Raw genomic sequence first — 26613 nt, 5'->3', positions numbered from 1 at the left:
AGACACCAAGCAGCCCCCACCCGTGTGTCCCCAAGCACAGCTGGGCCTGGCCAGGATATCCATACGGACCCGGCAGGCCCCGGGCAGGTCGGGGAGCTCAGGGCGGAGCTGGCACTGGCACAGCCGACCGCGGGAGGCCCGTGTGGACGGTTGCTGTGCCTGGGGTCCCCTCACGGTGGGGCGGGCCTGCTGGAGCCTCCTCTCCTCCCCAGGTGACGACAGCAGTGGCTCGGGCAGCGGGGACAGCTGCCCCGACGACCTCTGTGGCCGGAGAGTCAGCAAGAAAAGCTCCAGCCCACGGACGACCCTGACCCACGCCCTCCCGGGCCTGTCAGAGAGGGAGGGCCAGAAGACCTCCGCCTCCGGCTGCCCCCGGCCCTGCGTGTCCCTAATGCTGCTCCTCTCCCTGGTCCTCTCGGCTGCCAGGCCCACGTGGCGGTAACTGCCGCAGGCCCCAGGGACCGAGGCCAAGAACTGACTTTGCCAAAACGCAAAACAGACGATATTTAATTCTGCTGGGCCTAGAGGCCCGGGGGCAGGACAGGGAGGGACAGTGAGGGGCCCCGGCTCTGGGACTGTGCTGGGGTGGGGCAGGGGGCCCTGGTCCTGCCGGCCACCCTGGCTTTTAATTTTGTATGAGGGCCTCAGGTCAGCCGGGAACAATGTCCCCAAAAGCCATGTATTTCAGGGACCTGGGGGATGCCGGTGGCCACCTCCCGCCTGCCTGCCCGCACCTCTCCCCCAGCTCCCCGAGCAGCGTCCCGCTGGAGAGTGCGAGTCTGTGCCTTCCTCTCCTGCCTCCTCCTGCCGAGAACTTCCGGGCTCCGTGTGTCAGAAAGCAAAGCCCACCCCTGGATGCCTAAGAATCCCTGGGAGGGCATCAGGGTTTCTGCCATCCAGGGTCTAGCAGGGGCTTTGAGATTATGCATGAACCCTTCTGACTCAGCCAGGCCCCCGTGATGCCGTGACCCCCCCCCCCCAACCCCGCCCCCCAAGGCCCTCAGCGTCAGGGCGACTTCTAACTGGGAAGGCACCCTTGTCGATGAGTCTGTCTGGACTTTATTCTCGCCAAGGACTGGCTACGAGGGTCTGGGGCACACAGGTGGGCCGCCATGGGCACGGCCTCGCCACTTCCGGGCCCCGCCCTTGGTTGACCTTCACGTGAGGCTGGGGGTGCCGGTCCTGGCCGTCCCGGGAGAGCAGGCTGGGTGCCCCCTTCAAACACGGGCCCCACGCCTGCACGGGGACTTGTGGCCGCGTGCAGGAGCTGCCTGCCCGTGCCCTGCCTCTCACCGCCCCTAGGCCTGCGGCCCCCAGCTCGAGGTGGGGCAGGCAGGGCTGGAGGGGACACATGGCCACAGGACGCAGGGAGGCCGGTGAAACTTGAGCCCGGCCAGGAGGCCTGGCCCTTCCTGACCCCACCAGCTGCAGGGGGCCCGAGGAGGGGGGGGGGGGGGGGGCTTTGACAGTTAAGGGCTTTTCCAAACTTACATACATTCACAGACGCTTTCCACCTGTTCACCCAGAGCTGCTTTTCAGCTACTCCCAGAGCTTGGAGGCACCTGGGCTTCCCGGACCTGGGCGCACCCCTGCTCACTCAGGCTGTCCGGGCCCGGGACCCCGCCATCCTCCCTCCCTCCCGGGCCCTAGCTGCTGTGGGTCCTGGGGAGGGGGCTGGACCCTGCCAGAGAGGGGCTCAGGCAAGGGGACCCTCACGGGTCTGTCGGATGCTGAGCCCCGTGGCTGGGCACAGCAGTCCTAGCCAGCACCGGGACCCGACAAGGCCATTTCGAGCTGCTTTGCCTTGCGTCCTGCGCTGGTCGGGGCCGCCAGCCTGTGTCCCGCCGGGCAGCGCTCCCCCACGGGCACGCCCACCTCGTGATAACTCTGCTCCTGCCACCCCAGAGGGCTGGGCTTGGGGCCTGCTTCCCAGCAGGCAAAGGCCAGCTGGACTCTCGGGGGCTCTGGGGCAGCAGCCGCCCACGTGCCGGGATGGCAGCCTTGGCCGCGCGTGGGCGTCCCCACCCTGTGTGCCTCTCTGGAGGGGGCGGCCCCAGCACAGTTGCTGGCCGGGCCGTAGCCAGGCCTGCTGTGTCCCCCTGCACGGTGTCACCTGGCATCACATGCTCTTGAGTCCTTGTACGAATAAAAGGTTGGAGAGCTCGTGTGGCTGTGGTGGCCCCATCCTGCCCAGCTCGGGGGTGAGCATGTGTCCGCGGGCTGTGCACAGCAGACGTGACTCGGGGCGGCGTCTTGGGGGGTGGGGGAGGGCTTGGACACAGACCGTGCCCGGCGGCATAGCCCCCAGGCTGCAGGGTCCACGTCTCGGCGGCCCGCCCAGTGCCAGCGAGACGGAAGAGGCCTGGACCCACCTGCTGTCTGCTCCTTCCCTGCCCTGGACACGCATCCTGATGCGTGTCCCAGGAAGGTTCCAGCTCCCGCCAAGTGGGGACCAGCTTTGTGAGGCCGGGCCTGGCTGGACATCCTGACGGTCCGGTCTGTTGCCACCTCACCAGACCCCACCAAGCGGAGTCCTGTGTCATCGCTGGGGCACAGCTGCCGGGCCCCATCACCACCCCCACGGGGTGCCCTGCGACCCGGTACCACACGCAGCGCGGGACCTCGTGACCAGCTCCTCGGCCAGAGCCTGGAGGCCAACACGGAAGCTGGAGCTGCCTTAAAGGGCCACTTTATTTGGGAACTGCGGCCACACTGGTGGGCCTGGCAGGCATTCAGCACAGCCTCTCTGTCCCCACGGGCCTGGAGTGCTGAGGAACCAGCGACCCGGCCCCGGCTCCCCCGGCCCGGGACTCTGCTTAGCCGGGCAGTGTGTCCCGGGAGGGAAGACGCGGCCCCGGCACGGGGGCGGGGGAGGGCCTCTCCAGGGCCTGTGGCTCCTCGATGGCCCCTGGGCCATACGCCGGCCTCCCCTACAGAGCAGGGGCTGTGGGCTCAGTCGCCCACCTCCCCGGGGGTCCCGGGGTGGCCCCCGGTCTAGCTCCTCCCAGGAGGTGAGGGTGGGGGCGAAGGCCTCCCTCCCTGAGGGGGCAGGTGGGTGTCTCTAGACAGTCATTCGTGGCTGTACGTGGAATAGAAGCCTTTTAACCGCGTGGTGGCTTCGGAGCCTCCGGCTTCTGGCTCGGCTTCTGGCTCGCCTCCTTGCCCAGATGCTTCGAGGTCTTCTGGAAGTTGGGTGTGCGCCCAGCCGGATGCGTTTTCCTTGCTGGGGAAAGAGGACCCAAGTGAGGTGGACGTCAGCACAGGACGGCTGACGGCGGGAGGGCAGGTGGGGAGGGTCCACCCCGCCCACAGCCCGCCAGGTGATGGTCGAGGAGAGGCCCCTCCCTGGCTCTTGGTCCCAATTCATTCCTCTGGGGAATCCAGGAAGCCACCGACATCCGGACCAACCCCCACCCCCACCGCTGGCAGAGAGCGGCCAGCTGCCGCGTAGCCCCTCGTGGCGGCCCGGGCAGGCCAGAGTGGGGCTCTGCAGGGGACACACGGGGCACACGCTCTGCTCCCGTCCAGGTGACACCAGCCTGCCTTCACCTGGAGACAGAAGTCACATTTATAATCAAAGTGCTAGCCCTCGTTCAGGATAGAGAACAGATTCTCTCACCCCATACCCTAGTGAACGTGGAAAGACTGGAACCAGGGGCTAGGTTCCTTCTGGAAACAAGACAGGTGGCAAGTCACAAGTCAGAGCCGTCGAGAGTGCGGGCCGAGGCCGGGGCAGGTGCCGCGGCCTGTGAAGGGCGGCAGTGGTGGCTCTAAGCACATCCCTCCACCCCTCACGCGGCCCTGAGGCTGGGAAACCGTCTCTAGCTTACGTGCACTGCGGGGCCCCACCTGGGAAAGCAGAGAAACCAGCCAGCCAGGACCCTCTCGGGAACCTCAAAATACACAGCCACGTCAGCCACTGTCCCAAGCAAGAGTGACAAGCGGGAGGAAATACTGGGAAATGTCTGGCATTGAGATGTCACGGCCGCACGGTGGCTCGACCGCAATGACCCACCCCCACCCCCACTCCCCACTCCACAGACACCTCAGGATGCTGGACGAGTCAAGGACATTTACAGAGTCAGGAGCGGTCTGAGGTCACCTGAGTGAGGGTCCCTATAGGCCACACGGAGTGTGGGGTGGGGCAGACACAGAAATGCCCCTGGGGGATGGCGGGGGGGGGGGGTGCTGGAGCCGACCCCGGGCAGCCTGGACACAGGAACAGCAGCTCTCTGCTGGCCAGACGGGCCGAGAGAGCTGTGTTGCCAGGGCTCCGCCCAGAAACAGGGCTCCCCAGAGCACAGGGCTCCCTCTGATCACGGGAGAGGGAGTGACAAATCCCCCGTGATGGGAACTCAAATGAAAAACTACAACATGCCAAGAACACCCAGTGCCCAGAGCCATAGCCTGAGAACACGGGTAAGAGGACAAGCGGTCTACAAAGTCGGTGTTGTGTGGTATCCCAGAGAAAGAGATGGAAATCGTCAGGTTAGAACGCGTCCATTGTTTAGAAGAAAACAAAAGACTGGGGAAAGCACCAACAGAAGCTGAGGTGGGGACCCCCCACAGCAGGCAGGACCCCACAGGAGGCTAGGGACCCCCCACAGGACCCCTGAAAGCAGGGAACCACCCACAAGAGGTAGGGACGCCCACAGGAGGTGAGGACCCCCCCCCCACAGAAGGCAAGACTCTACAGGAGGCTAGGAACCCCCTACAGGAGGTAGAGACCTCCCCACAGGAGGCGGGCACCCCCAGGAGGCAGGGACTCCCCCCAGAAGAGGCGGGGACCCCCCAGGAGGTGGGTTGGCAGTAATTCCAGGCCTCCAGGTGGGTGGGTGGGGGGGTGGGCTGAGCCCCCCCATAGAGATAAAGCCCCACTGCACCGGTCCCCTGGCTGTCAGCCTGAATGCGGCCCCCAGGCTACGGAAGACCTTGCGGTTTGAGTCCCTCAGGATGAAATTCTGGAAAAGGCGAGTCTGTAGGGAGGGAGCACAAGAAGCAGCTGCCAGGGGCTGGGGGAGAAGAGGGCACAAAATAAATGGTGCTGGGCCACGGACCAGTCACAAGGGGAAAGAGAAAACAGGGCCCCTACGTCACACAGGCAACAACAAATCTATCGGGAAGGAATACGGACAAAAATGTGGAAAGCGACGCTTTGGAACACGGGCAAGACAACAGGACAGCGCGAGCTGAGGGTGAAGCGACCTTTCCCAGACACGCAAAGATGAGGTGGCCGGCCGCGGCCGCGTCAGCATTCGGTCCTGCACCAGAAAGACCAGACGCGGAAATGCAGGCCGTGGAATATGTAAGAAGCTTCTACCATCAAGGGAAAAGGCAATCGCGTAGAAAACTGTGGGCAAAGAGCACACACACACACACACAGAGCTAAATCACAGACAGGGGACTCCAAATGGCTAATAAATAATACATAGGATAAATAAAAATTGAATACATGTGAAAAGTCTCACAGTGGAAAGCAATCCCATGAGTCTGTTAGGGACGCAGGAATGAAGAGAACCTCACGAGGGAGAAGACAGAAGGCTTCACTGCACCTCGGTTCCCTTCTGGAAAAACCAGACATCAGATGAGCAGAGCTCCGTGTGGACGTCTGGGCGGGGGGTGGTGCGTCAGGGGCTCCTCTCATTATTTTGTTGATTTTTTTTTTTTTTCAATGTTTTTTTATTTATTTTTGGGACAGAGAGAGACAGAGCATGAACGGGGGAGGGGCAGAGAGAGAGGGAGACACAGAATCGGAAACAGGCTCCAGGCTCCAAGCCATCAGCCCAGAGCCTGACGCGGGGCTCGAACTCACGGACCGCGAGATCGTGACCTGGCTGAAGTCGGACGCTTAACCGACTGCGCCACCCAGGCGCCCCTATTTTGTTGATTTTTTAAGATGTGCAGTGTTGAGCCAGGTCAGAGCCAGGTTTTGCAGAGCCTTGAAACTTTGGGAAGGAGGGGCGGCTCTTTAAAATAAAAGGGCCCAAACCACAAACAAAACGAAGCTGGCCACCCTGGCGTGTGGTCAGTCTGCGGACACGGCCAGAGGAAGGGGACAGGGGCAGGTGCTGGCTCGCCAGGCTCCAAGGGATGGGGGGAGCGGTGCCTCCGCTCTGTGGCTGGGAAGGACCCCAGGCTCCCGGCCCTGGGTTTTCGGTGTCCTTCCCAGGATGCACCTGGCCACCCCAACACCATCTCTGCAGCAGTCACAGAACGCTGGGTTCCGGGCGGAACCCTGACAAACACGGGTTCCAGGCCTTCTGTGTCCATCGCCAACATTCCGGACCGACCGTCCCTCTCCGTCCCGAGCTCATCTCTGGCCGCTCCCCTCTCAGGCTCCCCGAACCACCCCCGTTCCCGGCTTCCTGGGGGTCTCCTCCCAAGGCTCCCTTGATCTTACCCGGCCGCCCCTCGGGGCTCTGCCCGCTCTCCCAAGAGCCCAGGTATGGAAGGCCTGGGGAGGGGGCGGTGGCGACCGGGCTGGTCCCTCCACCTCCCCAGCACTGGCCCTCCCACTGCACCTCTGCCCCTCCCCGCACCCTGAAGACCATCAGCTTTGCCGGCTCCATCGGCTCCCTTGATGAGTGAGGCCCAGCACCCCTCTGCACCCGTCCCCTGGTGCAGGGTCCCCTCCTGGACCCTACCTCCCCCAGAGCGCACCTGCTGCAGCCACCGTTCGCCCCCCGTCCTGCTGGCCAGCTCCCCAGCCTGAGCCTCCCTCCCTCACCCACTGTCCTCCTGACCGTCTCTTAAACCTGATCTGGGCTCTGCCACAGCCCGACTCCGTCTAGAGCCACAGGCGCCCCCAAGCTCGCCCTGAGGCCGCCATCCGGTCACCCCGTGACAACCCGCACCTCTGCTGTCCTGCCCCCGCCTGCCCCACCTCGACTCCCAGTGCGGCCCCCCGGGGCTGGGGCAGGCCACCTGTTTCCCAGCCTGAGAGAGGACCCCAAGGGCCCAGGGGGGTGGCTGAGTAGAGCCTGGAGGGGCAGGAAGACGGGAGCAAGGGGCGGGGACGGGTGAGCACACACAAGCTGGAGCACGGGAGGGCGGGGCAGGTGGGCTAGCCCCAGACCGCTCTCAGCAAACTGGCCCCTCCAGAGCTGCCTGAGTCAGCTGCCTGTCAAGTCCAGAGCTCTGCCTGCTCAGCAAGCAGCCGTCTACACACATCCACGCACAGAGACACGCACCCTCCGCAGTCCAGCAGGGCAGGAGAGAGTCCCACACTCCGGGCTCCCCCTCCCCAGTCCCGGGGGCAAGCCCTCTTCCCACGGCAGAGCCCTGAGACCACTCCCACCCCCAGCGCAAGCTCGTGTCCCGGTGATCGTCCATCACGGGCCACGTCCACCCCCAGGGCTCTGCCACATCTCCCGTGAGCCACCGTGGGCGCTCTCTGTGGCCCGGTTCCCGCGGGTGCCCCCCACGTGCCGGGCATTTCTGTGCCGAGCTCTGCCCCTGTCCCACCAGGCCCTTCCCCTGAGCACCCGTCCCTCCCACGCCCACCGCCCGGCTGGCCTCCACTCCTGCCCTCACGGCCCTGACGCTCAGCGGAGCCCCCAGACGGACTCCAGCCGGGCCTTCCAAGGCCTTCTCCTCCACGGTGTCTAGGTCCTCACGAGTCACCAGGCCCCGCACGCTGTCCCCGCTGACCGCACACCCCCACCACGTTCCTCCCACGCCCAGCAGCGCCCTGAGGCACAGAAGACCTGAGTGTTCCTCCCCTGTGTGACTTGGGCACGCGCACCTCTTCTCCGCCTTGAGCATGTGACTGACAGTCCCAGGGGCGCCAGACCCCCAATGACAGAGGAGCCCACAAAGCAGGGGCCTCAAAGGTCCTCGGGCGCAGGCCAGCAGGGAGACGGGTGGTGGCTCGGCGTGGGGCCTGCCCTGGGTACAGGCCTCCTCGTCCTCCTGGGACGTGCACGCTGCAGCAGGGCCTGAGTGACCAGAACTCCCACGTTCGCAGAGAGCCAAAGGGCGTGCACACTGCAGCCAGAGGAGAGGGGAGGCGGGTCCACCCACGGCAGCCGGGCGTCCGGGGCACCTCGTGCTCAGAGGGAAGCAGGTAGAGCGGCTCAGCGACATCACAGAACTTTCCGAGGAGGGAGCTGAACTCTGCAGGACCCCCCAGGACAGGCGACCAGGGGGGCCCCCTCCTCGCTCCACACCCTGGCAGTGTCCAGCTTCTACCTGATGTGGAGCAGAAACAGCTCGGCCGATAGCGGGGAAAGCCGACCACAGGGACAGCGAAGGTCCGAGCTGTCCCTGAGAGTCAGAAGACCAGCCCGGCGGCCCACGGCACTCAGGACGTGACGGGCGGCTGCTGGCTGGGATGCACCTGCTCTGGGAGGGGTCAGAGGACGCACTGCATGTCCGCCGGGGCCAGCGTCTCCACAGCCCCCGCACGGAACTGGTACAGAGCCCCACCCATGCCTCGGTGCCCAGCAAAGAAGGGCGAGGTGAGAGGCGGCTGCTTCAGCATTTTCTGAAGACGGAAGGCACCGGATTCCTGATGAGCAGGATGTCTGGGTGACAGAGGCAGGCCTGAGCGTCGCCGGCGGTGGGGAGACTGGGCGAGGCGGGGGCGCCTCACACATACGTGAAAACACACACAGGCACCACGGGGACTGGACAGACAGATGAATGGGTTAAGTGACGTCCGGAGGCAAAGACTCAAGCTGGAGGGACTAACTTCGGTGTACCTTTCCGTAAGATGCATCTCCATCCTTTTAAGAAATTGGTGGTGGCAAAGCTCTCTCTTCCCTGTCGACACAAGGCCGCCACGCTGCCAGCTAATGTGAGCCCCGGAGGGGATAAAGAGTGAGCCACAGACACGAAAAAGGAACGGGATCCCCCGCTGGATCGTCCGTCGGCACCCGCAGACCCTGCCACCAGCCCAGAGGCTGTTCCCGACAGGACGGGAAGCGGGAAAGCCCCGGCGCCAAGGGAGGTGGGCCTGTGCAGCGGCCGGCTGGGCCCGCCATCAGTGCGGCCGGGGTCCCCACCAGCTGGTGGCCTCACAGCGGCTGAGGTTCTCCCGGGGTTCCTGTCCTGGGGTCTGGCAGACACGGCGTATCTCCCACACGAGAGCTCTCTCTTCTAGAATAGACTCCTGGGGGCCAGGGATCCGGTTATCTTGTCCCCTACGATATTGAGGTGCCCAGAGCACGGCCATCAGAGAGGAAGTGCTCAAGGCACAAGTCAACCCAGAAGCAGAGAGGACTCCACTGGGCAGCTGTCTGAGAACGGGAAAGGAGGAGCCACAGGGATGTTTGAAAGAGGGCAGGGCACTGGCAGGGGCGGGCCAAAGCAGCCGTAAGGGGGACTGTGAGCGACGGGCGCAGGGAGCAAGGCAAGCAAAGGACTCTGACAGACGCCAAGTGGATGCGGGAGCAACGCGGGGGCCCTGTGGCTGCGCGGAGCCTCGGTGGCTGCAGGGACAGAGGGGAGGGAAGGGTCAGTGGCGGCAGGAGGTTCCGGAAGTGGCCTGATTGGGGCCAACTTTGAAGGCGGAGCTGAGCAGACTTGCCACAGGACTGGGTGGGGGAGAGAAAGGTCCGAGAGCAGCCGGGGTGACGCCTCTGCACGGGAAACTATGAAGCTGGGCCCGGAGGGCACATCCCCGCCTGGAGGCCCCCCCAGCGCAGACGCCGCGCCCTCCCAGTCACACTGGACCGTCAGAACAGTTACACGAGGACAACAAGGCGCCTTCTGACCCGGCAGACCCCGTCCGCGTGCAGTAACGGCCGGCACCCGTCACAGGTAAACAGAAATGCCGCAGGGGCCTCAGCCTGGAGAGTCGGGGACTCGGGCACCCTGGGCACACGTGGCTGGCAAGCGAAGGGTTCCCGGGGTCCCGTCATCACTCGGCCTCCGGGACAGTTCTTGCCGGGCGGCTCGCAGATCTTACACGACAATTCGCTCTAGGCTGACTGGACAATTACAGGTGAAACAATAACGCGTGAAGATCGCTTGTCGAATCTGGGCCCTGTAACCTCTCCATGTGGGGACGGCTTCCTAGACCTGCCACCAAACCCGACCCAGAAGGACCAGATTTGATGACAGAGTGAGAAACCCCGTGCAGCTAAACTCGAACTGGGAGAAGAAGGTCGTCCGCACAAGAGGCCGGGGGGAGCCCTCCCGAGGCGGGAAGGGCGAGCATCTCCAGTAACACGAGGAAAAGCCCAAACACAGGATCACGCGTGCAGAGGACTTCCCCGTGTACACGCGCTCCCTGGGAGGTGGGACATCGAACTTACTGCCGACGCTTGCGAGGCACCGGGCGACCGGGCGCAGACTCGCTCACCAGCCTCACAAGCAGGCTAAGAGGAGGAGGCGGAAGACGAGAGCGCTCCGAAAACCCGAAAACACCAGAGGCGGGGGGGTGTGTGCGCACAGCATTGTGCCACCGGTGAGCCCTGAAGCCACTGGGCGCCACACCTGCCTCCGCTCCCTCGCGGAAATGGTGCGACGCGCACGGCGCATCAGAAAGGCAGGTCGAGGTCACAAAATGGGTCGTTTAATTAAAAACAAATGGAAGGACACATGAAAAAACCCGTGTGCGCACACGCACAATGACAGATTAGAACCTGCTATGTTCAGGGTGTCCTTGAGTAGTAAGACTAGGACGATTTCCAACGGGTTAGTTTACTGTGGTTTCACATGTGTTTTGTATTTGCTCCCTCAGGGGCAGAGAGAGAGGGAGACCGAATCCGAAGCCGGCTCCGGGCTCAAGCCGTCAGCACACAGCCCCACGCGGGGCTCGAACTCAGGAGCCGTGAGATCAAGACCTGAGCTGAAGTCGGACGCTTAACCGACTGAGCCCCCCAAGCGCCCCCGTTGTGTTCTTTTTTAAACAATAGGTGTATAAACACGTGCGTCATCAGAATAAAAATCATCTTCATTTGGGGAAAATTATGTTGCAGAAAAACTTTTAATAGCATAGAACGATGTCTGTGGCTACGTTTAGAACCTATCGACCGAGCCCCCACTTTCAGATACGTGGTTGGGGGGGGTCGCGTGCCTCTCCGGGGCTGATACAAAACTGCACAGCTCCACTCACGGCCCTTTCTCCTCCTGCCCAGGCGCCTTCCTCACCCCCTTACGGGAGCATCACCTGGGAGCCCCCCGGCCAGCTTGCCACCAAGGAGCCAAGAGACCGAGGAAATCAGGCAAAACAGCCACAGGCAGGGCTGCCTTGACCAGCCAAAAGCCGGCCTTGTTGGGGTCCCCACACGGGCTCAGTCCCCCCCCTTTCCCAACCATTCCTCCCACCTGCCCGCCCCGCTCCCCGCCCCCTGCACACGCCCACCACCTAGTGCTCTGAGCGGTCACACCCCAGTCCTCAGACCTCACTGCCCCTTTCCTCCCACCCCTCCAGGAAAGCAGACCCACCACCCATGGCCCAGCATCGCTGCAACCACGCCGACGACCCACAGGCACCCCTACGGTCACCTCCATCTCAGTCACAGGTGAATTCCACGTGCACCGTCCCCTCTAGAGCGTGCCTGACCCACACAGGCACTCAGCAAATGCCCTTGGAAGAAATGAACGCCCCAGACACCAGTAGGGAGCAGGGAGCCTGGAGTCTCTGAGCAGGAACCGAACCGATGGAGACCCAGGGCTGGGAGCCCCTGGAAAGGGGCCGCAAACATCCCCCCGGGCGCAGGAGTGACCTCCCCACGGTCATCTCTGGACTGCGCTCCAGCCGTGACCCTCATCCACCCAGCGTGCCCGTCTCCTGACAGACGCCGGGCAGGAACGGCCAGGGAGACCCTAGGGTAGGGGCGGAGCAAGGCAGAAGGGGTTAAAAACATCCCCAGTGGGGCCACTTTATTGCGAGGCCAGGAGGGATACATTGCCACGCACAGCCCCATGGGTGCAGACCGCCTGCCCCCCGCCGGCCGCCGCGCAGGGCCCTCCCGGGCCTCGGGCATCACGCCATTACTGAGATTCTTCCAGCAGGTGCGGTTCCTCCAGGTGGGCCTCTGGACCGGGAACTGGCAGGGAGCACGGAGGTGAGGGCCCGGGCTGCCCCCGGGAGGCAGGAGCGCAGAAGGGCCACCCCCGGTGGGCCTGCCAGCTTGCCATACCACCCGGGACACGGCGCTCCCCGCCGCACACGGGGTGACGAGAGCCCCCCCACCCCACCGTGCCACGCCTGGCCTCACGCTCGCACTCGTGTGGCACACGTGGCAAGGACTGAGCGTGAGCCGTGATAGCTCTTCAGAGGGGGGCTTCCCAGCCCGGGGTCTGCGCGCCTTGCCCAATCCGGGCGCACCCCACGGGAGCCCGCCAGTAAAATCCCCACTCTACCGAGGGTGAACGTGGAGGGCGGAGAGTCAGATCTCAGAGAGCCACGGACCCAAGGGCGGGGATCAGCCCGGCCTCTCTGTCCGACCACACCAAAGACAGGCTCCGAGAAAGGGCAGCCAACACCTGCCCCTCCCTCCGCCTGGTCAAGTGCCAGGGGACAACTCTGCACACAGCCGTGCTCAGCACTGGCACCCTCGGGGGGCCGTGGAGCCCTGGTGTGGCGTCGCCACCCACGAGCCCGTACCTCCTCCTCAGGTCATCCCAAAGGAGGGGAGGCGGGGAGGATGGGCTAGCAGGAAGCTTCCAGAAGCAGCGCCAAGGCCAAGTGCCCTGTGATCCAGGGAAACCAGTGCCCACCGGGGCCCCCACGTGTCCGGTGGAGCCCCCGTGTGGCCGGCAGAGCCCCCCGTGTGTCCAGAAGGATCCCCCGCCGTCCACAAGAGCCCTCACGCGTCCAGCGGAGCCCCCACGTGCCCAGCAGAGCCCCACGTGTTCAGCAACGCCCCTCACACGTCCCATGGGGCCCGCGGATCACGTGCCAGTTCTGTGGCGCCCAGGCCACGCCCGCCTCCAGGGAGCCACGGTCACATGACGCCCGGAGAAGGACCAGGTAGGCTCAGTGTCTACGCAACAGGCCCGTCTGGGAATTGTGGCAAGTGGCTTGAATCTGAGAGACTTCAGGGAATAACCGACCCCCGCGCTCAGCCACCCCACGGGCCGGTGCCCGTGTCCTCACACACAGCAGGCCCCACGCAGCCTGCCCGGCGGCTGGACTCACCGATGGCCAACAGGCTGCCACAGTCCCTCTTGTGGAAGTCACCCCAGGCCCTGGTCTTACAGTACTTGCTACAGGTCAGGATCCCGTAGCAGCGGGTGCAGGGCACGAGGCGCACCCCAACGGAGCGGCCGCACTGGTAGCAGAACTTGAAGAAGGGGATCCTGCAAAGGAGCCACACGGGCAGTGGGGCAGGGCCCGCCGTCCGTGCCCGCCCGACCCCGAGCTCCGGGCCCTTCCCAGCCGTCCCCGCCAGAGCCGCCGTCCCCCTCACAGGATGGCCACTCACACGCGGACAGAAGACCCAAAGTCCCCGTCCAGGGATGGGGCCGGTTAGAGCGGGAAGCACACTCTGCCGCCTGAAAGCCCGCCACCAGGGCCCGGAGGAGACGATGCCGAGGCGTCAGAGACCCTGACGCACCGCAGCACGAGGGGAGCAGACTCCAGCGGGCACCCCGTGCGACTGTGAGTGAGCCTGGCACCCCCACGCCGTCTGCCTCGGGAGCAAGGCGAGCCCCGGGGTGGACGCACCCCCGGCCTGTCCCCGCTCCTCACCCCCACCTCACCCAGCAGGCTTCACTGGGCGGGCACCTTCCAGGACGCCCACGGGGGTACGTCTATAAAGAGATTGTTCTGGAAAGGCCGGGTGGTTGCAGAGCATGACCTCGAGGAGGAGCGGGTGGGGGAGGGGCTGGGAGGGACGCAGGGGCGCAGGGCAGCACCAGCAGAGACGTCTCTGAGAAGCGGAGCCCAGGCTCAGACCCCACCGGGCCGCTCCAGGACGGCACCCGTTGACCCCAGCCACGGCCCGTGTTGCTCAGGGCTCAGAGGGAGCAACGCTGTCCTGGGCAGGGGGTCAGGCTGGCCACACCGTCCGGCCCACCGCCACCCTCAGCCACTTACGGCTCCTGCTCCTCCAAGTGGAGCTCCTTGGACAGGCTGGTGCTTTTCTGCTTCAGCCTGCGGTAGGGGATCAGCTCCGCTGCACGGACAGAGAACCGTGTCAGTCCCCGCGGGCCCGCCTGGTCGCGCCGTGGTGCCCTCGGGTGTAAGGAGCTCTGAGCTGCCCACCTCAACCACCCTCCTGCCGGGAGACCACGCCCAGCACTGCAGGGAACTGGGTGGGGGACCCCAGGCCTTTTACAGCCCAAGGCAAGTCTGAGAGACAGGGCGGAGCCTGGGGCCATGGAGGAGTCCACGACCTCTGGGGAGGGGGGCTTCACCCCTCGGCCCCCCTCTGCTCCTGCATCCTTGGCCTCGCACCTGCAGCCTCCTGGCCACCCTGCCCCTCTGCCACCAGGCTTCTTTGCCCTTGGCCAGCTCACAACACTCTCTGGAGCGGACGCTCCTGGCTCTGCCGTCTGGCAGCTGGCAACGGGACGCACCCGAGCTGGGGGGCCAGAGGCCAGTGAGCCCCCCTAGTTACTACCGGGGGTCCGCTGCGCCTCTCCGCCTTCCTCTCCTTACACAGCACATCAGTCCTCCCCAGGAAGGCCGCCTGACCTCTAATTAGGCAGGAACCCCACAGACACCTGCCGGCCACGAGAACAGAGACGGTGGGGCCCCCCTTCCTCCCCTGTCCCTCCCACGCCCACCGGCAGCCAGGGCTGCACCCCAGCCGCCACAGGGGCTAGAGCGTGGGCCCGGGGAGCCGGCTCCGTGACCGTGCACACAGAGTCAAAGCCACTGTGGTGAACACTGCGTGGCACCAGGAGAGGGGACGGTAAAGCCGAGCCGGACGCGGGATCTCGTGGTGCCGCAGCATCACGGCCACTCGTTTCAAAGGACACGGGCAGAGAAAAGAGAGCACCTCTTCGTTAGAGCGCCGGGGCTCTTTAACGGCTCCGGTGACATCCCCTCCACACTCCATCCAATTCACGCGTTCAAGTGCACGGTCTGATGGCCCTTAGCGCATCCACAGGTGCGCAGCCATCGCCGTGACCAACTGTCCAACGTGCTCATCACTCCAAAATGGAACCCTGCCCGATAACCACCACGCCGTGATTCTCCGGCCGTCCAGTCCCAGGCGGCCGCCGATCTACTCCGTCTCTGCGCATCTGCCTAGTTTGGACGTTTCACGTGAATGAGCTCATACAGTGTGTGTGTGTGTGTGTGTGTGTGTGTGTGTGTGTGTGGTCTCTGGGGACCAGATTCTTCCGCTTAAAATAACGTTTTTGAGGCGCATACACGTAGCAGCACTCCACTCCTTTTTCCGGGTGAGTCACATTCCATCATGTGGATGTGCCACAATTTGCTCATCCATCCATCAGTTGACGGATATTGGGGTTCTTTCCATCCTCTGACTTGTGTAAATGCTGCTGCTGTAGACAGTGGAGCACAAGTTTTGGGCGGACTCATATTCTCCGTTCTCTCGCCTTTCTACCCAGGAGTGGAATCGCTGGGTCATACGGCGACTCCGCAGCTAACATTCGAGGGAAGCTGGACTGCTCTCCCAAGAGGCTACACCGTGGTACGTTCCCACCAGCCCCGAACGAGGGCTTCCTCCACATCCTCGCCAACACGCGTTGCTTTTTGATTACCGTCCTCCCGGTGGGTGCGAAGGGATTCTCTCAGTGCAGTTTGATTTGTCCGTCACCAATGACTAATGATGTTGAGCATCTTTTCATGTGCTTCATGCCCATTTGTGTATCTTTCTTTGGAGAAATTTCTATTCATACTCTTTGTCCATTTTTTAAAAATTGTTTTAATATTTACTTTGAGAGAGAGACAGAAGACAAGTGGGGGAGGACAGAGAGTGAGGAGACACAGAATCCGAAGCAGGCTCCAGGCTCTGAGATGTCAGCACAGAGCCCGACGCGGGGTTCAAACTCATGAACCATGAGATCGTGACCTGAGCCGAAGTCGGATGCTTCACCGACTGAGCCACCCAAGTGCCCCGTCCCTGTTTTCTTTGATGAGACTTGCAGTCCAAGCTGTCACATTTAGGTCTTCGATGCAAATTGAATTAAATTTGGTATATGGTGTGAGGTAGGGTCAAACTTCATTCTCTTGTGTCTGGATAACCAGCTGTCCCAGTACTATTTATTAAAAAGTCTGTTCTTACTCTCACTAAAAAGCCTTGGCACCCTTGCTGAAAATTAACGGACATACACGTGGGCTTACTTCCGGGACCTGTATTCCATCCATTGTTCCGTGTGTACCTTTGTGCCGCCACACTGTTTGTATTGTTGTTTTGCAGTAAGTTTGTCATTTTGACTTTAGGAAGCGTGAGTCCTTCAACTTTGTTCTTTTCTTTCGAGATTGCTATAGCTATTCTGGGACCTTTGTAATTCCATGTGAGTTTTTAAATTAGCTTCTTGGTTTGTACAAAGTAGACAATGGGATTCTGATACGGAGATGTCTTTCCATTTATCGAGGCCTCCTTTAATTTCAGCAATGTAGTGTTCAGAGTATAAGTTTTGCACTGCTTTTGTTAAGTGTATTAATAAGTATTTTATTCTTACTGATATCGTAAATGAAACTGTTTTTTAAATCTCAGGCTGCAGGGGCCAGGCAGCCTGGGCACAGAGGTTGGGTGACTGGGACACAGAAGTCAATCTGTGTTGGGCCACAGAGGACAGGCCTTTCTGGGGCACAGAGGTCAGGCCGTGCTGGGGCACAGAGGTCAGGCCGTGCTGGGGCACAGAGGACAGGCCGTGCTGGGGCACAGAGGTTAGGCCTTTCTGGGGCACAGAGGTCAGGCCGTGCTGGGGCACAGAGGTCAGGCCTTTCTGGGGCATAGAGGACAGGCCGTGCTGGGCACAGAGGTCAGGCCTTTCTGGGGCACAGAGGTCAGGCTGTGCTGGGGCACAGAGGACAGGCCTTTCTGGGGCACAGAGGTCAGGCCGTGCTGGGGCACAGAGGTCAGGCCTTTCTGAGGCACAGAGGACAGGCCCTTCTGGGGCACAGAGGTCAGGCCGTGCTGGGGCACAGAGGTCAGGCCTTTCTGAGGCACAGAGGACAGGCCTTTCTGGGGCACAGAGGTCAGGCCGTGCTGGGGCACAGAGGACAGGCCTTTCTGGGGCACAGAGGACAGGCCGTGCTGCGGCACAGAGGCCTGGTGGCCAGGGCAGCATATGGCCAGCAGCAGCTGCCATCCGGAGGGGAGCATCTCCTGCCCAACTGCAGCCAGAGCAGCGACCTGTGCTGCTCCTGGCGGGTCACGACCCCAGCCCCTCGGTGACACGGGTACGAAGGCCACCATCTCGGGTATGTGACTCTATCCTTTCTGGGGACGCTCCGTCACGCAGAGGAGACGTGGCCGGCCGGCCAGTGAGCTGAGGGGCCGGCCCCGCACTGCTCCCCCGCTCCGGGGAAGCAGGCTCGGCTCTCAGCTGATGGTCCCGCGCCCGCGCGGCCGTGCCCGCCGACACCCACCTCTTTTGCTCAGGTACAGCATCTTCGGGTCCCACTGGCTCTCCTTGGCGAAGACAGCGCGGCGCAGCTGGAGGCCCATGTATTCCAGGATCTGCTTCCGGGCCAGGAGGACCTCCCGGTCCACCGGCATCAGCGCGTAGAAAGGAGAGTGGGCGATCTTCCGGTCCTGCAGCCCAGCGCCAGGTTACCGCCAGGGACCGCAGGGCCCCAGCCCCCGCCCTGGCCGGCCACCATGGTGGGGGGGGGGGTGACACCCCGCAGGGCCCCAGCCCCCGCCCTAGCCAGCCACCACAGGGGGGACGCTGGCGGAGAGCACACGTCCTAACGGTGGGGGCAAAGCGGAACAGCGCTCAGAACGTTGGCGCACAGGCAGCCACACCAGCAGCCACACCAGCAGGATGCACTGGGGGAGCCCACGTCTTCCCTTCCACAAGGCCAGGGGTGGGCTTCCGTCAGGCGTGAGGGGCCTGTGGCCCAGCCCTGCCCGAGAGCCATCGACGGCCCCAGGTCCTCTACCCCTATCGCCAACAGGCGTGTAAAGCCGTACCTGGTAGAATCTGAAGTACCCGTAATCGACAGCCGTGCCCACAGCCACCTTGTCCCCCTGTGTGAGCGTCACAGGGTTCAGGATGTCAGCCCCGTAATCAATGAGCCGGTCAATCTGTGGAGAACAGAGCCTGTGTCACATGTGCACGGACGCCCCAGCCAGCAGAAAGCAGGATTCGGAACCAGGGTGCCCGGTGCTGTGACCCAGGTCACCTGAGGCTTCCGAGGCTCACTCACTGGGCGGCGGGAGGGTGGCCCCGAGGACAGGGCCCCAAGCAGGAGAGCAGGTGCCACCAGCAAGGAGGACTGTCGCTCACATTATCCAGGGGCCACCCTCCCGGGCGTGTGGAGAGTCAGCAGACGGACCGGAGAGACGTGCCGACCTCACGGCTGGGAAGTCAGCGCGGAGCACAGGCTGGGCCCCCCTCGGGGAGCCCCCCGGACACCCCGCGTGGAGCCGCCGCAGGTCTGTAACTGGAGTCTGTTACCGTCCCGGTCCCCAGACTGGAAGCGACGGGAGAGCGAACGCCAGGCCGGTCCCGCTCACCACCCCGTGCCGACGCGGCCCGGGCGCGCAGTGACTGTGGGCGCGTGGGCGCACCCGTGCGAACGCAGTGCGTCGGTTCGTAGGCGTGCGCGAGGGACCTCTGGCGCCCACCACAGCAAGGTCTCAGGCTGGAGACTTACCACGTTCCATTCATAGCGAATGGCACCCAACAGAGGTGCCCCCGCTCACGCCGAGGAGGGAGGGGGCGAGTTCCGTGAAGAGGTCTCGTGGTGTTACAGTTTCGGCGCGGCATCTTAACAAAACCGCCAAACCACCGGGCCCAGCGCAGCCCAGTATGACCCGATGCGAACCGGGCCGTCATCGGCCGACACCGCCCGTACCGCCTATGGTCCACTTCCTAGCCGAGCGGGGCCGCCGGTCGGAGATGCGCAGCGGTCCCCAAACAGCCAGCAGAGCACAGTGCCAGCGGGTGGGAGGCCCCAAGCCTGTCCTCAAACGTGCTGACCGCGTTCGCAGCCAGAACCAGAGGCACCAAAGGACTCTCTTGTTCCAGATCCCTGACAGCCCCACGTTCCCCCACTGACGCATGCATGTAGCTGCGGACGCTGGGACCGGGCGGGGGGGGGGGGGGTGCCTTTCACTGGGGAAGCACAGAGAGGAAGCCAGCCCTCTCTGCGTCGTCTCTGCTGCACCTGGGCTTTTCACACCTCACAGATACGCCTTGCGGTCGCAAGGGCGAGAAGCTGGCTTAAAGGACTTGCTCAGGGGTCGAGGAGGAGGAAATGCAGTGGCTTCTAAAGCTGGCTGCAGGCTCGGGTCAGGGCAGGAGGAGGTGAAGGATGCAGTCGCAACGTGGGCTGACCCAGAGGGGAAGGCAGGCCCGCCGATGGCAGGACGGCGGGGGTCCGGGGAGGGCCAGGTGCCGCACGGCCCTACCAAACACCGGATAAACGCGGACTTTCTTGGCATGGCGACGTGCTGGACGGCCCCGCCTGGAGCCAGGCACACTGCGGGCTGGCTGGCTGGCAGACGGAAGTGCCAGGGAGGCCGGAAGGTGGGCAGGGGAGGTGTTGATAACTGGTACTTCTGGGTGAGGCAATATGGCATCACTCTGCTGTCCTTTTATGTTTGTTTTCGTAAAAAGTATTAAGTGAATAAATTTTAAGTAATTAAGTCATTGAAAAGCCGACGGAGTTGGCTGATTTGGGGCCAGGGGCAAGAACCCACAGGGCTGTTGGGTCCCCTTGAGGCACCGGAGAGCAAGGCAGACATCAGAGGCTGAGGGGACCAGGGGAAGGCTCCAAGGTCAAAGAGGAGACAATTCAAGGGTGAAGAAAGAGAGTCCTTCCACCTGCCAAACAATCACGGAAGCAGATAGCACAGTTGGGGCCAAGCGGAAATACCCAGCCCCGAATCCGGGACGCAGCACGGAGAGGCCCCAGAAGCCCATCTGCAGGCATTTCCAGGTGCTCAGAGGACAATCTCAGGACAAAATAGGGTCCTCAAAACGGGATCTGGAAATAGGATCTCAAGGAAAGGAGTCTTACTTTTCCAAAGAAGACAGAGGGCCGACACAAGATGCCCCGCATCACTCATCGTCGGGGAAATACAAATCCAAACACCGGTCAGAGTGGCTAAAAGTAACAACCCAAGAAACAACGGGTGTTGGTAAGGATGCGGAGAGAGGGGAAGCTCTTGTACCGTTGGTGGGAAGGCAAACTGGTGCAGCCGCTCTGGAGAACGGTGAGGAGGGTCCTCAAGAAACTATCCAGCAATTGCACTACTAGGTATTTACTCAAAGGATACAAAAATACTGATTCAAAGGGGTACATGCACCCCAGTGTGTACAGCAGCCCTATCAACGAGAGCCAAGCCAGGGAAAGAGCCCAAGTGTCCTTCGGCTAAATGAACGGATAAAGAGGGTGCGGTGTCGTATGCAACGGAATATTACTCGGCCATCAAGAAGGAGGAAATCTTGTCTTTTGCAACAACGTCGACGGAACTGGAGGGTGTTACGCTAAACGAAATAAGTCAGAAAAATAAACATATGATTTCACTGATCTGTGGAATTTAAGCAGAACGGCGGAGCGTATGGGAAGGGGGGAGAGAGGGAGAGAAACCACCAGAGACTCTAAACGATAGAGAACGTGGGGTGGGGGCGGCGCCAGATGGGGGAGGGGCGTTGAGGAGGGCGCTTGTTGGAATGAGCCCTGGGCGTCTTATGCAAGGGATGAATCACCAAATTCCCCTCCCGAAGCCAATCCCACGCTGTACGTTAACTAGAATTTAAACGAAAATGTTCGAAAAGAAAGGAAAGGAGTCTTGGTTCTTTTTACATAAAGTTATGCCTCTGTCAAGTGCGACGGCCTCCAGAAAGTCAGGGTCTCATTCCGCCTCCGGCTTCCCCCTCTGGCGCTCACAGCTCGCAGGGAACCACGCTGCGACCCTCGGTGGAGCCAGGGCAGGGAGGAGCCCACCGAGAGCCGCGCCACGAGGCTGTGGGGAGGGACTTCTCCGGGAAGGGCCGTGGAAGGCCCAGGGAGGGGAGGCGGGAGGCAGCAGGGGACGTGCCTCGGTGCCCGGCAGAACCAGCTGGCAAGGCAGGAAGGGACTCGGAGGGAACAGCGGGGCTTCCGGGACCTACAAAGCACAGAGTGCCTCCTGGTCACACTGAGCCCACCTAGAAGAACAGGGCCGACACCAGCGAGCCACGTCCATGGACAGGACACGGCACCCCGGGTCCCCGCCCGGGACACGGCCCCCCAGATGCCTTTCCGGCAGGTCCCTGACCAGGACTCCCGGCCGGTGCCCGCTCTGCATAGAAGGTCTACGATCCCGCAGCCCAGCCAGAGTGATGGCCTGCGACTTCCTTGAGTTAAGCCAGAGGACTTCTGTCTGGCCTGCTGAGCGGGTTTGCACTTCACATTTCTTAGGCCGAGAGAACACAAAAGGCAAGAACTCTGTATTGTTTCTCAAGGATCTGAACATCACAGAGGAATGAAGGCTAGACCGAGGGTTCTGACACAGCCCCCCCAGACCCTACACCCTAGGGCCTGCCGCCCTCCACGGCCACCCCTACACCATCACGCCTCGCCCCTCACTCCTCACCAGGGCCAGCTTGCTGTCCATGCTCCTCTGGTGCTCATAGGTGAGGTCACAGGCGACACACAAGGCGTTGCCCAAGCCTCTGGTCAGCAGCAGGTTGGGGTCAGCTCCGTGGGACAGAAGCTCCTTCACGATCTGGACACAGACAGGCTCGTGAGCCCCCGCCAGGTCCCCTCCCTCACATGTGGAGATCATCCCCGGAGTAAGGCTCCCACAGTTCTGAGCACAAAGACGGCCACACCTGGGCCTCACGGGGGCCCCACCTGGGCACTTGCTGTGCCTCTCACTGCTGCCCGGCTCAGAGCGCAACGCTGGGGCATGGAGAGGGCACGCGGGGGCCCCCAGGGAGGGCCGCAACACACGCCGGGGCAGCCCAGGCCTGGCACTTTCTCTGCACGCTGTCCGCTTGCTCCAAAGTGCTCCTGGCTCGTGTCCTGCTCTCCGGCCCGGGGGCCAGCGTGGCGCCTGGTGCACCTCCCGGAAGCCCTCGTCCCTGAAACCCGTGTGCCTTTGACCTCCGGGCACCTGAGCCACTGCGCTCACCTGACCAGACGCAGAGTGGGGCACATCTCACTCGCTCCCTGCCGGGTCCCCAGCCACTGGCCCGAGTGCCACCAGGAAGCCAGGAGTGAGAGCAGCTTGGCTGGACGTGACACACACCGTGGGGCTCTCTCAAGAGCTTCCTTGCCCCAGAAGGCAGCTCTCCACGCTTCCGTGCCCCACCTACCCACCCAGGCACAGAGCAGGTGCACCAGCCCTCATCAGCAACGCCTTCGTCTCCTCCAGGCCTCTGCCAACAGGTCACCTCCCCAGGGAAACCCTTCATCATTCTCTATCCCTTATCCAGCTGTTACTGTCTTCGTAGCACTCATCACTGACTGAAATGCTGTGACACACCAGATTATGGTCTGTCTCCTGCGACTAGAATACAGGATCTTTGAGAGCAAAGACCTTGTCGTATTTGACACCTAATGCCTAGAATGGTGCCCGCCCGGCACACAGTGGATGCTCAAAAATAACAGTGAAGTGAAAGGATGAATGGATGGATGGATTATAGATCAAAGGAAGGAAGGGAAGGAAGGAAAGGAAGGGAGGGAGAGAGGCAAGATGGATGATGGATGGATGGATGGATGGATGATGGATGGATGGATGGATGACGGATGGATGGATGGATGGATGGATGATGGATGGATGGATGGATGATGGATGATGGATGGATGGGTGGATGATGGATGGATGGATGGATGATGGATGGATGGATGGATGATGGATGGATGGATGGATGGATGATGGATGATGGATGGATGGATGGATGATGGATGGATGGATGGATGGATGGATGATGGATGATGGATGGATGGATGGATGATGGATGGATGGATGGATGGATGGATGATGGATGGATGGATGGATGATGGATGGATGGATGGATGGATGGATGATGGATGGATGGATGGATGGATGGATGATGGATGGATGGATGATGGATGGATGGATGATGGATGATGGATGGATGGATGGATGATGGATGAATGGATGGATGGATGGATGATGGATGGATGGATGGATGATGGATGGATGGATGGATGATGGATAGATGGATGGATGATGGATGGATGGATGGATGGATGATGGATGGATGGATGGATGGATGATGGATGGATGGATGGATGGATGGATGATGGATGATGGATGGATGGATGGATGATGGATGGATGGATGGATGATGGATGGATGGATGGATGGATGATGGATGGATGGATGGATGATGGATGGATGGATGGATGATGGATGATGGATGGATGGATGGATGATGGATGGATGGATGGATGGATGATGGATGGATGGATGGATGGATGATGGATGGATGGATGGATGGATGATGGATGATGGATGATGGATGGATGGATGGATGATGGATGGATGGATGGATGATGGATGGATGATGGATGATGGATGGATGGATGGATGATGGATGGATGGATGGATGGATGATGGATGGATGGATGGATGATGGATGATGGATGATGGATGGATGATGGATGGATGGATGGATGATGGATGATGGATGGATGGATGGATGATGGATGGATGGATGGATAGATGGATGGATGATGGATGATGGATGGATGGATGGATGATGGATGGATGGATGGATGGATGATGGATGGTTGGTGGATGGATGAGTGGGTGAGGGTGAGTAGATGGAGAGATGTGTAGCAGATGGGTGGGGGTAGGTGAATGGACGGACGGACAGGCGGATGGATTCATGGCGAACATACGCATTCTCGGCAGCGGCAGGAGATGGGTGTTGGCCAAGGTGCCCTTCCCGGTGCACTGAGGAGTCAGTGCCTGGGACGCTGGGTCCACCCAGCCTGAGGGAGCGGCCACCAGGTGAACCCCCACCCCCACTGCTCACCTTCCTTCCTATACCCTTCTCTGAGGAGCTCCAGCCACGGGAGAGGGGATCCACCACGCCCCTTGCCCCGTGCCGTCTTCAAGCCACCACGACAACAGCAAATCCCAAAGACTGACCAGGGCGGGGGCCACTGAGCGGCACAAACGTTGCAGGTGAACCGCCAGCGGGTTTGGAACATGCTCACCAGGTCGTTGCCACTGGCGATGGACAAGGAGAGTGGGGAGTGGCCGCTCCACAGCACGTTGGGGTTTGCTCTGTGGGAGAGGAGGAGCCGGACTATGTCCCTGGCACACTGGGTGAGGAGAAAGGCAGGACGACAGGTCAGAGGTGCCCGGACTCCCAGGAGCACCGGACATCGAGCATGAACTCAAACGCCATGGAATCAAGTCTGCCGCTTGGTTGCTATCTCCTGCACACCAGCACCTTGCCTCTTCCAGACCTGGGACAGATGAACGGACGGGTGGGTGGATCCTCGAACTGGGAAGGGGCTTTCCAAACACACATCGTTTCTGATGCAAAACGGGAAGGGCACGCGGCGCGCAAATTGCCCTGAAGCTTGTTTTCAGAGGAAGGGGACCGACCGTGGGGCAGCAGGGCTGGCCCAGCTCCAGGGCTCAGGGACGGTGCAGGGCAGCGCTTGAGAGGAGTGGCCTTTGCAGCTTCAATTCCAGAACACTCTTTGAGGGCCCGACTCCCCCTGCAGGTGTGTGGACCCCGCGCACCGGCCGGGCCTCCCTCCAAGCGCACGCCCCTTCCCCCTCCCGCCCTGGCCAGGCCAAGGAGGTGCCAGCCCAGATCTGCTGAGGGGCTCTCCCTCCCCTCCTCCCCCCGGAACACTGCACGGCTGGACGGTGGCAGCCCCCATCTCTCAACAGGGGCGCGAAGCTGCCATCTGCCCTTGACCTTCCGATGACCTAATGACCCTGGACCTAATGGTGACCATGCCTCTACTATCTCCCGGCTTTGTTTCCCCGTAACGCTTCCAAATCTGTAATCAGTGCAAAGATGCAGGTGTGTGGGGGGGGGAAGCTCTGTACTCACAGCCCAGGCCCGGCACGCACCGCCCGGGCCCGGGTCGGCCTGCCCTCCCGGGGCCGAGCCGTCTCTGCTCCTAGCGTGGGGCGCGGGCACCCCTGAAGGCTCTGCTCGGCACAGTGGCCGGAGCCCGAGGAGCACGGACCAGGGACGCCACGAAGCAGGGGGGGTCTGGGTGCTTCCCACCTCCGCTCCCTCGCCCCCCGCCCACCCTCACGCAGGCCCTCACTCCCTTGCAACAGGCAGCATGACTGATCACCACGCTTTGCGGGGGGAACCCACCCGTGCCACAGACCCGAGAAGCCGGCTGCGATTTTCACCTTGTGGCTGCGTAAACGGAGGCTCAGTTTACTACGTGCTCCGAGGCCTAGCGGCCCGGGCTGCGGTGGCCACTACAGCACAGAGAGAGGTTTGGTTCCCGGCTCCCCCCCAGGCCCACCTCTCGGCCTCCTCTGAGAGGCTCCCGCGCCGGAGGGTCAAAGCCCGGGGCTCCGCAGGACAGGCCCAGCCTTGGGGTCCCGAGTCAGAGACGGTGACTGACGGGGGCCGTGGGCTCGCTGCCCCGCCCCGCCCCCACCACATACAGACACACGGGCCCGCGTCCCCGAAGCGCCACATGCAGAGCCTGCTCACGCGTGCACACGGAGACACAAGCAGACCGGCCTACGAGGACGAGCTCGCACACGGAACGCACGTGCACACGCCCACGGCCACGCACTCGCGCGTGCGCACGTTCAGATGCGCGTGCGCACACACACCACACACGCACGCCGCCCGGCCCGGAAAGGCCCGGCTCACCTTGTAGCTGTCCTCACGCTCACAGGCCACGTGCAGGGCCGTCCTGCCCCCCTCATCCGGCACACACGTAGGCCTGCTGTGGTAGATGCCGGCCGGGCCCGCTTCATTGTTGAGCTTGAGGCTTGAAGGCAACAGGTCTAGCTGTGCAGACAGGGGGGGACCAGCGCTGGCCCCGAGCCTCGCCCCCCAGGGCCCAGACACTCAGCTCCCGCCCGGCCAGGCTGGGCCGGAGAGCCGGCGGGTGCAGACTCACACGCAGACGGGTTCCCACAGGCCAGCAAGAGCATCCCTCCCCAGACCGCGGGGCCCAGCACCGTCCCGCGAAACCCTCTCGAACGCGACAGTGCATCCCCCACGCGCCCCGGAGAGGGTCGGCGGGGCGCACACACCGGGGCGGGCCCCGCCGGCTTTGGGGCACAGGGAGCAGTAGGCCGACCCCGTTCAGAGCAAGGGCAATAAAGGTACCACCGTGTGCAGGGGCACCTCCTGGGGCCCGCGGCACCCCCGCCCCCCCTCCCGCGGCAGGACAGGGCACCTTGCTCGGCTTGTACACATCATCCTCGTCGGCCACCCTGGCGTCCACGTCGGTGACAGTGTGCAGGAGCAGCTCCGTTATCCTGATGCCCTCCTCCCCGGGAAGGGCGGCTGCGATGTGCAGGGGGGTCAGGGCCCCCAGCTGCAGAGGCCACACGGGCAGGGGTGAGGCCCGGCTCCCGGGTGAGCAAAACCCCCAGG

The 26613-nt window shown here is 62.6% G+C and overlaps 2 protein-coding genes across 13 annotated transcripts in view; one reads left to right on the top strand and one right to left on the bottom strand.

The window, feature by feature from the left end:
- GPC1 (glypican 1) overlaps positions 1–2163 on the top strand; it is a 28272-nt gene extending 26109 nt beyond the window's left edge. The window contains exon 9 of the mRNA XM_060624352.3: positions 213–2163. Coding sequence (XP_060480335.3) covers positions 213–442 — 230 coding nt within the window. The 3' untranslated portion in view covers positions 443–2163. The remainder of the gene's footprint in view (positions 1–212) is intronic.
- A 504-nt stretch (positions 2164–2667) lies between these two features.
- The window catches only part of ANKMY1 (ankyrin repeat and MYND domain containing 1), a 46608-nt gene continuing 22662 nt past the window's right edge, over positions 2668–26613 (bottom strand). For 5 of the 12 annotated variants that reach the window (XM_078450659.2, XM_078450667.2, XM_078450665.2 and 2 more), the window contains 9 exons: positions 26414–26554; positions 25879–26019; positions 24230–24337; positions 21630–21761; positions 18015–18128; positions 17468–17633; positions 13994–14072; positions 13094–13254; positions 2668–3223 (listed from right to left, as the gene is read on the bottom strand). In XM_078450659.2, the coding sequence (XP_078306785.2) occupies positions 3102–3223; positions 13094–13254; positions 13994–14072; positions 17468–17633; positions 18015–18128; positions 21630–21761; positions 24230–24337; positions 25879–26019; positions 26414–26554 (1164 nt within the window). In that variant the 3' untranslated portion in view covers positions 2668–3101. Of the gene's footprint in view, positions 3224–9762; positions 9933–11806; positions 12000–13093; positions 13255–13993; positions 14073–17467; positions 17634–18014; positions 18129–21629; positions 21762–24229; positions 24338–25878; positions 26020–26413; positions 26555–26613 lie in introns of those variants that run through there. The other 7 variants (XM_078450661.2, XM_078450664.2, XM_078450662.2 and 4 more) reach the window with 7 other exon arrangements.

The sequence above is a fragment of the Panthera onca genome, chromosome C1, assembly GCF_046562875.1.
Source record: "Panthera onca isolate mPanOnc1 chromosome C1, mPanOnc1 haplotype 2, whole genome shotgun sequence".
NCBI classification, from domain to species: Eukaryota; Metazoa; Chordata; class Mammalia; order Carnivora; family Felidae; genus Panthera; species Panthera onca.
The sequence above is the reverse complement of the archived record's forward strand: the minus strand, read 5'-3'. Positions and strand labels throughout refer to the sequence as shown.